Source organism: Oryzias latipes, chromosome 10, assembly GCF_002234675.1.
Source record: "Oryzias latipes chromosome 10, ASM223467v1".
Lineage (NCBI taxonomy): Eukaryota > Metazoa > Chordata > Actinopteri > Beloniformes > Adrianichthyidae > Oryzias > Oryzias latipes.
This window is the reverse complement of record NC_019868.2, coordinates 1,665,797-1,678,924: the sequence shown is the minus strand read 5'-3', so window position 1 is coordinate 1,678,924 and position 13,128 is coordinate 1,665,797. Positions and strand designations below refer to the sequence as shown.

At 39.3% G+C, this 13,128-nt stretch overlaps 1 protein-coding gene across 1 annotated transcript in view; it reads left to right on the top strand.

Moving 5' to 3' along the window:
• Window positions 1–13,128, top strand: part of glrb (glycine receptor beta) — a 64,548-nt gene that overhangs the window by 30,632 nt on the left and 20,788 nt on the right. The window contains exons 3-7 of the mRNA XM_004086476.4: window positions 3,675–3,781; window positions 5,789–5,856; window positions 8,210–8,436; window positions 11,731–11,813; window positions 12,000–12,140. Of these exons, the coding sequence (XP_004086524.1) occupies window positions 3,675–3,781; window positions 5,789–5,856; window positions 8,210–8,436; window positions 11,731–11,813; window positions 12,000–12,140 (626 nt within the window). The remainder of the gene's footprint in view (window positions 1–3,674; window positions 3,782–5,788; window positions 5,857–8,209; window positions 8,437–11,730; window positions 11,814–11,999; window positions 12,141–13,128) is intronic.

Here is a 13,128-nt window from a genome sequence, read left to right as displayed (position 1 = left end):
AGACCACCCAAACCAAGCTCTGTTTTTATTGAGGAGTTTTCTGAGTTTTTAGCATCTGTCCACACTTCCTTTAACATGATTTTAAGAACTGGTGACTTTAACCTGAATATAGACGGGAAGTCGGACTATTGCACCACTCAGTTCTTGGACTTGCTTGCTTCTCTTGATTTTAAACAACATGTCATGCAGCCGACTCACAACAGGGGGCGCACTCTTGACCTCGTCATCAGTCATGGTTTACCTACCAGTGTGTCCACTGTTGTGGACCTGGCTGTATCTGACCATTACTGTGTGCTTCTTAACATCACTGGTTTTATAAAATAAGAGACCTCTGTGAGAACGGTGAAGAAACGCTACTTGACTCCTGAGGTGGTCGAAAAGTTTATTACATCTGTTCGCTCCTACTCTCCACTTGTCTTGCCGGCCCCCTGTGATCTACTTGTTGAAAGTTTTAACAGTAAATTAAAATCCAGTCTCGACTCAGTTGCTCCTCTAAAATCTAAGAAGATAAGAATCAAACCCAGACCCCCCTGGAGAACTGAGGAAATTAAACAATTGAAGAGACGTTGTAGATCTGCCGAAAGACTTGATAAAAACTATCAACTATACCAAAACCAACTAAAACGATATAATCAAACAGTAAAACAGACCAGAAATTCCTACTTTGCGAACATCATTTCTGTAAATAAAAATAACCCCAGAGTCCTTTTCAGCACAATTGAATCTTTAATCAACAAATGTGAAAAAAAACACAAGGCCAGCCTCCGCCTCATTGTGTGAGGAATTTGCAGACCACTTCAGGAGCAAGATTGATTATGTCAGATCTGACATCATAAATGAACAGAAAAGCCTTTTTATTGGTAATGATGGCTTGATCTTATCTGAGGAAGCACTGGACAGTTTTGACCTGGTTGAAGCTGCAACACTTGGTCGAGTTTTCTCCCAAGTTAATCCAACAACTTGTTTTTTAGACCCCATCCCTACATCACTTTTTAAATCATTTTACGGGTCTTTTGAGAGTGAGATTTTAAATATCATGAACTCCTCTCTACAGACGGGAATCTTTCCTGCTGCCTTTAAAAAGGCAGTGGTGAAACCGTTACTCAAGAAAACAAATTTAGACCCTTCAGTTTTTAATAACTACAGACCTGTGTCCAACTTGCCATTTTTAATCAAGGTTTTAGAAAAATTTGTTTTTATTCAGCTAAATGAGTTTCTCTTACAAAACAACATTTTTGAGATAAACCAGTCTGGTTTTAGGACGAACCACAGCACAGAGACAGCCTTGTTAAAAATCGTTAATGATGTCAGGTGTGCCTTGGATTCAGGTCAGATCTCAGTACTAGTTCTACTAGATCTAAGTGCAGCATTTGATACTGTTGATCACCTGATCCTTGTAAACAGACTTAAAAGTCTTGGCCCTTCAGGGACTGTTCTCAAGTGGTTCGAGTCGTATCTCATGAAGAGAAACTTTATGGTAAGCATGGACACACACTTCTCTGGGGTCCATGAAATTAATTGTGGTGTGCCTCAAGGTTCCATCCTTGGCCCCTTACTTTTTAACATTTACATGCTTCCTCTGGGGAATGTCATCAGGAGCCACAACATCAGCTTTCATAGCTATGCTGATGATACCCAGCTGTACATAGCTATGTCTCCTGATGACACAAGACCAATAGAAGCACTTTTTAACTGTATTTTAGATGTAAAATTATGGATGGCAAATAATTTTCTGCAGCTCAACCAGGAGAAAACGGAAATTGTAGTTATCGGTCCTGAAGCCAAGAGGGAGAAACAGTTTCTGAAGCTACAGGAACTTTCATTTAGTCATTCAGAAACAGTCAGAAACCTGGGCGTTATCTTCGACTCTAAGCTAACTTTTATTCCACACATAAAACAGGTGGTTAAAACTGGTTTTTATCATCTCAGAAATCTGGCTACTCTCTTTTGCTAATATGGAGACGCTAATGCATGTTTTTATCATGAGTTAAATTGATTATTGTAACACCCTGCTTGCTGGTCTTCAAAAAAAACAACATTAGGAACCTTCAGCTTCTCCAAAATTCTGCTGCACGAGTTCTTACAAAGACCAGGAGGCGAGCTCACATCACCCCAATTTTAAAATCCCTGCATTGGCTCCCCATATGCTTCAGGATTGATTTTAAGATACTTTTAACAGTTTTTATATGTCTTAACGGTCTTGCGCCTTCTTATCTATCAGATCTTTTAGTGAAGTATGAACCCTCGCGGACCCTGACATCCTCTACCACTGGTCTGTTAACCATTCCAACTGTAAAAACCAAAACCTATGGAGAGGCTGCATTTCAGCACTATGGTCCCCGTTTATGGAACATGGTCTACTAGAGGACCTGAGAGCCGCAGAGAGCATTGATGCTTTAAAGAAAAGGTTAAAGACCCATCTGTTTAACCTGGCTTTTAGCTAATTTTTACTACTTTCATTTATTTATTCAGTTATTTATTATATGTATTTATTTATTTATTTTTATTTATTTATTCATCCATTTTATCTTGTTTTATGAACTTGAACTAGATTTTTAACGTGTTATTTTAATTTACCTTATTTCAATGTTTTATTGTTTTTATCAATATGTTTACTTTTTCATTCTCATTTTTATTTCCATTTTATTTCCGGTGCTTCCTCAGCTGGGACCTCTCCCTCTGGGTCGGCTGCTGTTCAGCCACTGCGGCTCTGGATGGGGACCTGCATCAACACTTAGCTGTGGTGGAGCGGTCCCCGCCTGTGATGCTGCATTTGGCTGGTCATGCGGCTGTTCACGGAAGGGGAGGTTCCAATTATCAGCGTTTCCAACGTCTTGTTTTCGTGCTCAGCCTGTTTCTCATTGTCTTTCCCCATCAGTTAAGGGGTGGGAGGTGTGAAAGGAGTGGGGGGCTAGGTACAGGGAGGGGGGCCCTATTTATTTATTTATTTATTTTTATTCATTTATTTATTTTGTTTTTTGTGCTTGTTTATTTTAATCGTCTTGCTTGTTTTTATATTTTGTTGTTTTAATGTAAAGCACTACGTGTTATATTTTTTATATGAAAAGTGCTTTATAAATAAAGTTTGATTTGATACGATGATTTTTTCTTCATTTTCTCTTTACATTTCTATGTTCTTTGTATTCCATGCTAGTTTGTAGTCCAAAGATATGCTCGTTTGTGCAACATCATTTGAAATTAGCCTCCACATCTTCAATGCCCTTTGACTTCTTAAGTGTTGACAAGAAGCTTGTTTAATACAAATACAATAAAATAAGCACAAATACAAGATTAAGTGATCATTAAGATCTTGAATCATTAGTTTTCACGGCGGGAGTATAGTGGTATGGGTTACAGTTCACCATGTGTACTTTGCTAAGGAGATTCAGTGTGACTTAAAACCTTCATTTGGCCAGTTTGTCCAGAAATACCCCTTCAATGCCACCCTTGCCTCCCATTGTAGAGAAACATTCCAGAACATGTCCAAACACTCCAGCATGAAGTTGGTGGTCCAGCTTTTACGAGTTCAAATAATCTCCTTGTTGCTTTCCCAGCATACAGTTCAATGAGTGAGTACACAGAGCAGCTAGAAGTGGCAGCTCTTTTGCATCTGCACTGTTGCTGTGAAGGAATTTGACCCACTGATGTTCCCTCTCTATCTGCTTTGTTTGTAGGCAGCTGTCATCTGAGGATCTGGCTCGAGTTCCTGCAAATTCAACCAGTAACATCTTGAACAGGTTACTGATCACTTATGATCCCAGGATAAGGCCCAACTTCAAGGGTGAGGCTTTGTCTGCTTTGTCTTAATTTACAGTTCTGGGCTGCTGCCATGCAAATAAAATACATAAAGACCTGATGTTGGGGCACACATGTGTGCAGTGTTGACATGCAGATGTTACATAAAACTCCCGTTTTCTTTTTCATGCCTGCTCCTTATGTTGTATTTTCTACCTAATCTCCATCATTACACTAGTTATCAAAAGCACATTATTATCTTATGTAACATTGACATTTGTCCTCATACTAATATGCTTGCAGGTCTGGATGAGGCCAGTAATCTCACAAAAAAAGAGAATTGAATCAATGATAAAAAGATTAAACTGAGGGAAATCCCCCCAAACCCTGTATTATTTTCCATAATTCTATATAAGTAATGTTTCCTGTAATCACAAATCAAAGATTGAGTGCAGCTGCATTCTGTTGTCCTCAGTAAGAACATTGAAAATCAAAAATGTCCAAAAAGAGAGACAAAATATAATGGTAGAATGGCATTATGTAAGCAAGTGGGAATGCTGAGAAAATGTACTGAAGGCTTCCAGACATATCACACATGACTAGAACATTTGAGTTGTCTGTAAAAATGCTCATGCGAGGGCTGTGTACTGAAGCTGGGCCCTAAAGAGGCTGAATCTGTCTAATTACATCTTTCTGATGAAATGTCTGAAACGTTTAAACTCAACTTATCATCAATGAAGGGACTATTTTGTAACTTCTGCTATAAGGCACACCAAATTATATAAGGCATTGAGCAAAAAGAGTCAGAGAGAAGACCAGCAGTCAGACTTTAATAACTGTGTTCACTTTTGTGACACGTTACACATCAGCCACGTTAGCCTGTTCACAATTCATGTAACCTGCACCTATGCAATAGACTGAAACAGCTAAAACAAACATAACTGCTAATTCCCAACCTTGTTAAAACTTACAAACACGTTTGTGTCTTAGTGCAGAAAATATGGTAATTCAATTGCTTCTAAAATATCACCAACTGCTCAAAGCTGCTAAATAAGGTTGAAAATGGTTATTGGCTCAGAAGTCTTTGTACAGCTGGATAATAGTTCAAATAAAGAAAAATAATTTAAAAAACGTAGGTTTTTATGAAGCAGGGTAAAATTGTAAATCTGTTTAACTGTTCAATCCTTCTAAAGCACAACATTTGCACAAGAGCACAATTGTTTAAAGCTTCCCTCATCCACTTCTAAAGAAATCCAACAGACCAGCATTTCTAACTCCATGAAAAAAAACAAGACAACTTGGAATCTGTTGAAGGAGATGGGCTTTTGGCCACTATAATAATAATTATAGAGCTAAAACGTTCTGATTTTACATGCTAAGAATTTACAGAAATACCAGAAAATGTATCTCATCCTGACTGGATATGCTGCACAAGTCTAAGTCTTTGTTTCATTCTTCACTCCTCACACAGCAGGAGCAGATATAGTCTAACAAGTGAAGCCAGACTGCCTGACTTTGGTGTGTCTGCAGACCGTATTCATCCTCTGGTTCCTGCAGTGGGAGCTGCACTCCTGTCTGAACTGCAGTGATCAGGCTCACTCCCTCCCTGACCGACTGGAACTGGTCCAGCAGCCAAACATCTGCTCTTGATTTCAGGGTGGGCTGCAAGCTCCCTTTCCATTGACATCCATGTCATAATCTCCAAAAAAGCAGCTCAACTGCACCGTGTTCAGGCATTTTCCACGGCCTCCAAAACGAGGAGCGATGCAGAAACTGTTTCTGAATAGTTCTGGATCCAGTTGTTTGTCAAAGAAGAAATGAGCTCTATGCTACCCCCACAATGGGTGCATTAGCTAAATTAATAGAGGACATCTTAACATGATTCACTCTACGCTGCTTGTTAGCATCTCATGATCAATAAGAAAATCAATTCAAGAATGGAATAGAATTCAGTGTTTCTGCCTGCAGGAACAACAGGCAATGCAGAGCTTGACTTTTAATCTCAGAGCAGTTTTCAGTCAAAAACTCACTTCTTTCCTTCCTCTGAATGCAGGAATTCCTGTGGAGGACAGAGTGAACATTTTCATCAACAGCTTCGGCTCAATCCAGGAAACCACCATGGTGAGAATCTGCTCCATCCTGCTCCAACAGGACCTCCAGAAATCAATTCTGTCCATCTGAAAACTGCCGAACTGTGCAGAGGATTGAAGCGGGAGGGTTTCCTACAGGCCAGAACAAATGAATCATTATGAGCATTGTGTAGTTATAATGCTTCATTTATCAGAGGAATAATTGCTGATGTGTGATTTGAATGATAATTAGTTGGTTCTTAGTCACTCATAAAACAAAAGCTTTACAGCTGAAAGAAAAGCAAAGAGTTTGGAAGCTGCTGGAAGAAAAATCTGTAAACAGGAGCAGACGAGCTCGGGCAGCAGGGAGTGTCTGCATCATTTCAGCATGATTGTAGGGGTGCACACAAACACTTGTGTGCATTTACGGGTGAACATGCACATCAGCATGCTGGAGTGAGAGGAGCAAAAGCTTCTGGAAGCACGAGAGCGACTCAGCTCTGTCCTGTCCTGATAAATCACAGAAGGAAATGAGGGGCCCCTCATCTGAAACAACTTTCCGTCTTTATCGGTTTCATTTTGTTCATTTTCACTGGAATGATCTTGGACAGCCGGGGGTTTGACTGGAGTTAGAAAAATCAGCTAAACACCCACATGCAGAAGACCAAGAAAGAAAGAACGACAGAAAAGAGTGAATAATAGATAATGGAGACACAGAGTGAGTCATAAGAAAAAAAAATAGACTGACAAGGACAAAAAAAACCTAAGAGGCGGAAGGGAAGATGCTGAGAAGAATAAAACCACACACAAAAAAGGGAAAAGATAAAAAAGAGAGAAAAAATAGCCATGCGATCCCAAAAGACACTTGTCTTTTCTCTCTGAGTGCTCTGAAAGCAACAGAAGTTAAAAATGTACAAGGAGGAGGAGAAAAAGCAACAACAGCTGGTCACTTTTTCCCTTAGTTTATCACTCTTTAGGGTGTCTGCTTCCAGGAACCCGTCCTTCATCCTTTACACCTCCCTCAGCCAACCAAACACCACCTCCTTAGCAGTATTTAATACGCTTATTTTCATTTTATGATTGGATACCTCAGTAATTGATGTTGTGAGCTGCATTAACCTGCAGTTGTGTGTTATTTCACCAGTCCTCAGCTGGAGTTTTCCTTGATGATTACAACAGCGGCAGTGTTAAATCTCTCAGAGATCGAAAGCTGCACTGGCAGCTTGATGGTGAGCCAGGAGGGAGATATATGTCCTTGTCTGCTTTTCAGAAAAGGCAAACGTGTGGGAAATGGCCCGGGTCTCTGTGAGCCAGAGCCCAGCAGAGGCTGCTTGTGCGAGGACTAAAATGAGGATGGGCACAAAGGACAGCTGGCCTTCCTAAATTAGACATCAACTACAGGAAAACAGGTTCCCCTCCCTCCCTGAAAGGTTAATGCATAATGTGAGCAGCTGCTGAGTTTCCAACCCTGCTGTGAGATGCATGTGAAAACGTTCAGAACCTAAAGGCTTTAGATAGTTACTTTTTTTCTGGTGATATGCAGAAGCTGAGAAAAACAAGTCTCTAAGGTCTGCATTGAACTGGAATGCCCTGAATATAAAAGGATTATTGTTTGGTCAGAATTATAAATTGTAAAATAAACTGCAGCACACTGCTGGGATTTTGTTTCCTTTAAGGGAAGGAAAGGTGTAGCTCTCTTCATGATGATGGATCAGAGTTTGGTTTTTCCTAGGCCATAAATTCTTCCTTTTTAGCTGTTAAATATGAAAAAAAGTATGGCGCCTTTGGAGATTTTAGCTTACATTTGACATGCAACACTGTAGACTAACAATGCCTTCTATTTTAAAAGATGGGAAAATGCCACCAAGAACTCTGTCACATTGCAAACTGTAATCCCTTAAAACCACAACGTGATGAATGAGTTTAGCCTTTCAAAAATGAAGGCAGAGTTCTGTTTAACTCCATGTGAAGATTGAACTTAATAATGATAGAAGATAAATGAGCGAAATGTGTCCAAGAAAGGATCTTTGCAGATTGACAAGAGGTCGCTAAGGTTACCTGCAATCAGGTGCAAAAATGTGTCAAGTTCACCAATGAACTCAGTGAAGGGATTTGCTTTGCAAACATTTGACCTGCTCCTCCCCGTCTGCTGCCCTTCAGGCTAAAGCACCCAAACAGAACATGAACAAAAATCGGCGCCTTTTTTGAAATAGAAGCTGTTTCATCTTAAAAATCAGTCAGTAATGCCAAACTGGTGATTTTTTTCATTTCATATATGCTCTCTGCATTTGCTTCAGCTGTTATTTTTTTCATAAACCATTTCACACACTTGAGCTTTAGGTGGACTTTTCTTCCAAAGTGAGCGGCGTGGCGCCCATCTGAGTTTGTGCTGTTGAACCTCACAGGACTACAGAGTCAACATCTTCCTGCGTCAGCGCTGGAACGATCCGCGGCTCAAGCTGCCAGACGACTTCAAATCCGATTCTCTCACTGTCGATCCCAAAATGTTCAAATGTCTCTGGAAGCCTGACCTGTTCTTTGCTAACGAGAAGAGCGCTAACTTTCATGACGTCACACAGGAAAACATCCTCCTCTTCATCTTCCGCAATGGAGATGTCCTAATCAGTATGAGGTAATCGTCTCACCATCACTGTGGCTGTTTTGTTTACATTTTTTTCTTATTTTTCTTTGGTATAATATCTTAAATGTTGGGAAATAGACAGTGCTGAAATGGAGTTTTTAAGTCAAACATCTCACATTCAAGCTTAAAGATGAGCTGTGTTTTTTTTTGTTTTATTTTGTTTTTTTGTTTTCCAGGAAAGACTCCTTTAACCCTTGTGCTATCCTATGACCCCCCCCCCCCCCCCCTTACATTGATGTATTCTCCCTACCATGACAAAGGTGGATAAAGGTGGAAAGATTTCATGTAATCCATGGACACCAGTGAAGATCACAAATCATTGAAGAAAAAAGGTTCAGAGCACTGTCTAGTGGGTCTAGATGACCCCACTCCCAATGTTAAAGTACCTAGGATAGAACAAGGGTAAATAATCGTCTTTGGTTTGATATATCTATTGGGCAGAAAAATTAAATAAAAATAACAGAAATACTGAACATGTCTGAAGAAAGTTAAGGGAAACATGAAGATGACTTTCAAAAAGTCATTAAATAGCTGAGGTTGTTCCTCACAATCGGGGCTCCACCATGTAGACAGGACAAAGTTATGACTTCATGACCCTGAGAGCCCAAATGTGTCCCTCAAAATCATAAAGACAGCAACTATCAACAGGACCGAACAGGGAGAGGGGTCGCACCAGACTCTCACCATTGTATTTGTTGCACACAGATGTGCCAAAGACGGCAGCTTGTGTCCCAACAAAACTCCTTATAAGACACACATCTGCTTCACAAGTCCACAAAACAATCTGGAGATTTATAAGAGAATTTAGTCAAGGAAGACATTATTAGAATAAACCTTTATCATTTGAATGAAGGTGCAGAGCCTTGCATTCATGTTAATTAACCCTTTAACACCAGAGCTTGAGCTCCAGTGCTGACATTCTTTTGACTGTCGTAACTCTGCAAAATCATTTACACTATTAACGTAATTCCACGTGATTCTGAAGTGGGAAAAGTGGCTTAGCGCCGTTTTGCACTGTTATGCAACACTTTATGTTAGCAAAGCGTTGCATAATGGTGCAAAGCCGATATGAAAAATCATCAAATATAAAAAGATGAAAATTCATCTCATGAATGGGGTCAAAATTGTGTGTTAGGCATTGTCGGCAACTTCTCAAGTGTTAAAGGGTTAAGAAACAAATATCATCTGTTTTTCTAAACACCGCTGCTTACATTTCTTTCCAGCATGTTTCTTTTCTGAAGCCAAACAGAGGAACTCACTGAAGACTGTTGTGACTGGAAGTGATGCTTGTAGCTCAGCACAGAGCAGTGTCTGAGTGAAGGGCCAGAGTCAGAACATCAGAAGAAGACACTGACTGAATGAAGGCTTTGATTGAAAACAAAAGAGTAATGTTCTCCTGCAGGGACTTTGGATGATTTAAAAGATTCAGAAAGAGAACCCCAGAAAAAAGGGCCTCACCAAACTCACTTAAGGATAACTAACTCATGAAAAACACTGTGCACCATTCACCAACAAATAAACAGAGAATCTCTTGTTCTTCCCTCATCCAGGTACTATAGAGAGCCTCTCAATTAGTCTTCCTCTGCGGCATTTAGTTAATTCTTTAAAAATTTGGTTTTCCAAAAACTAAAATCTAAATCTGTATGTGACTGCACATTTTTATGTGTGTTTTTGTAGGGATGTTCATGCTTCCTAATGTGAGCGCCCACACCTTGATAGAGTTTCTCTGGCACTGGCTGCACATCACTGCACTCAAGTCAGGCAGCAAATAATAAAACACAGAAAACATGACATAAGTAAAGATGAGTTCAACATCAGTCAGAAGTTGGTTTGTGATTGGCTAAGAGCCTCAGATGAGCTTCAAAACAAGAACCTCTGTTGGATCAAAATGAACCAAACTTTAAAAAGAAACACGTGCATTTAAACTGTTTTTGGTTCTGAAAGCTAGAATACCTGAAATGGACAGTCCACAAATGTTTAAGAGGGGGATTTACCTGCTCAGGTAATTTGACTGCTCAGTGCTGTCAGAGGTCACCTGAAAATACTCTCACTGTCATTCCAAGAGAACAGCACAGGTGTACTCAGTGCAGAGTCCTGATGAACTGTTGTTATGGAGAAAATCAGCAAACTCAGACTTTCCTTGTTTGTATTGCGCCTTTCGAATCAGTTGACAACACATATCGCTGCAATCGCTACATAAAAGCCAATAAAATAGTCATAAAATATGAGAATTAGTTAAAACAGAAAACACAGGACAATCACAAACAGTTGGCACCCCTCCCTCACCAGATTCCTCCCTCCACCCACACAGTTCCCCCGATGTAACCCTGAAAAGAAACATAAGACAGTTTTTTCGCCTCCAGCAAGAGAAAGTCTGTGTTTTTTGACAGAGATGAGACTCCAGAGTCTTATCAATGCAGAATGATGACTAAAACAAAAAAGGAATTAAAAAAGAACATTTGGACAATTGAACATAGTAAACACTAAATTTATATTTGTCTCATTTGATAATAACGCACACATTTCAAACCGTTAAGGTAAACAGCACAACTTCTAAAAAATAGGAAACTTTATTTTATCTTAACATTTTTTGTACCAATTCTAAAGCACATCAATACAAACAAGAAATAAAATACGGTAACATTTCACACATTGATTTCTTTTTTTTAAATATTCCTAAATGTAATTTTTGTTTAGATGTTTTTCATCACTTTAATAACATAGGCTAAATACTTTAATATTTGAATATAAAAATATCTATCTAAGGTAACTGATCATCAAGCTGAGAAATCAGCCACAACTGGATGATCTAACAAATCACGGCTGACTTTCTGTTAACCCACCAGAGGAATTCCAGTCACCGTCTCTGGCTTTGGTCTGATGGGAGAAGCTTTTTCCCTCCTTATTGGAAATTCTGTTATTTTCCACTGATATTAACACGGTGTTTGAAGTCCTAATCCATAAGACTGTACCGAAGCATTTGGTAACTAGGTCTTATTTCCAAAGGGACTGGTGGAGCATGTGTTTTTGTTTGGTTCTGTCATCTCTGTGGATAATCTGCAACATGAGCCTGAAATTCTCTGAAACCATTTTGTTTATCCACAGCAAATGCAGTTCACGCTCTGAAAAGAGGCTGCAGTAATCTTTGAAATGTGTGAGTTCTGAAGTTTACTCCAACGGTTCTACAAACAAAGCTTTTGTGGGACAATACTCGGGTAAACAACGAGGAATAACACAATCTAGAAGTACACAGATTTACAAAAAAAGTGTGTTTTTTCTTTTAAGGTTGTCTGTCACTCTCTCCTGTCCTCTGGATCTGACCTTGTTTCCAATGGACACACAGAGGTGCAAAATGCAACTGGAAAGCTGTGAGTTCTCTCTGAAACGGTTCCATCTTTGGGAACGCTATCAGTTTTCACAACTACTGCCAGTCACTGTTCTAAAGATAAAGCGTTTGGAGTATTTGGAGTGGTTTTCTGTGTTTTCAGTCTCCTATTCTCCATAAAATGTAAGCTGTAGTTTATAAAAGTGCGTGTCTTTCCCTTCCTTCTCAGTCGGATACACGACGGATGACCTGCAGTTTATGTGGCAGACAGAAGATCCTGTGCAAATGGACGCCATCGCTCTGCCGCAGTTTGACATCAGACAAGAAGATATCGATTATGGAAACTGCACTAAGTTCTATGAGGGAACAGGTATGTCTGACACTGATTCATTGTTTTAGATTGTTACAGTAATGGTAATATCCATGCAGTCCTCTCCAGCTCTTAATGTTTGAAATATGTTTACCTGAAATTGGTTTGTTATGTAGCAGAGTTTGTGCTTCAATAGTACATGGCACGGCATGAGACAATACAGTCTAATCTGTCAGTCGCTTAATAATTATTATTTTATGCAATTAGACATTTCAGAAATTATTATTTGATCATGATCACTTGTCTGTCTTTCAAAATACATCACACTCGTTTCACTTAAGCCTGTGTAATGGAATTACTACATATTAAACCTTATAAGAAAGTTTTATTATTGTCTGTTTGCATGAAGGAGAAACCCAACAGAATTGTAAATAGAAAAAAAAACGTAATTTGAAGCAAATGAAAAGTTTGTTGGTTTGTAAGCTGTACATCAAAAATGATTTGAAAACATTTTAAAATAATGTTTAGGTTTTATCCTTATTTCAAACATCAGAGTCATTAAGTTTTTAATGGAACATTCAAGCTTGTAGTTGTAAATTCTGAGGATCAGCTGTCCAGTTGAGGATTTGTGTTTCTTTGACTCCTTGAAACAGAACAAAAACATGTGCTGGTAGTGTTTAAGCTGCATGTCATGTATTAAATATAGAACTTTAACCATCAGAAGGTCACGTTAAAATGTCATTTAAAACAACAGACACAAAAGATTTTTACAAGTTTATTCTAAAGCAGTGTGAGCCGGTTCATCAGATTCTGCCGCTGCTCACAGCTCCTGGATAGACATTGTCATTCATTTGTGTCATGTGAGGGGTGGCTCGAGAGCCGGTAGGACCCAGGCGCAGAGACGGGAGGCAAACGGGTTCAAGGGCAAGGGATTTAATAATAACAAAAAGCGCTGCAGAGCAGGATGACAAAGCAAAACTCACTGTGGCGTGGCATGAAACTTGGCATGAACAGACGAAGACACATGAAGACATTAAACACACGACCA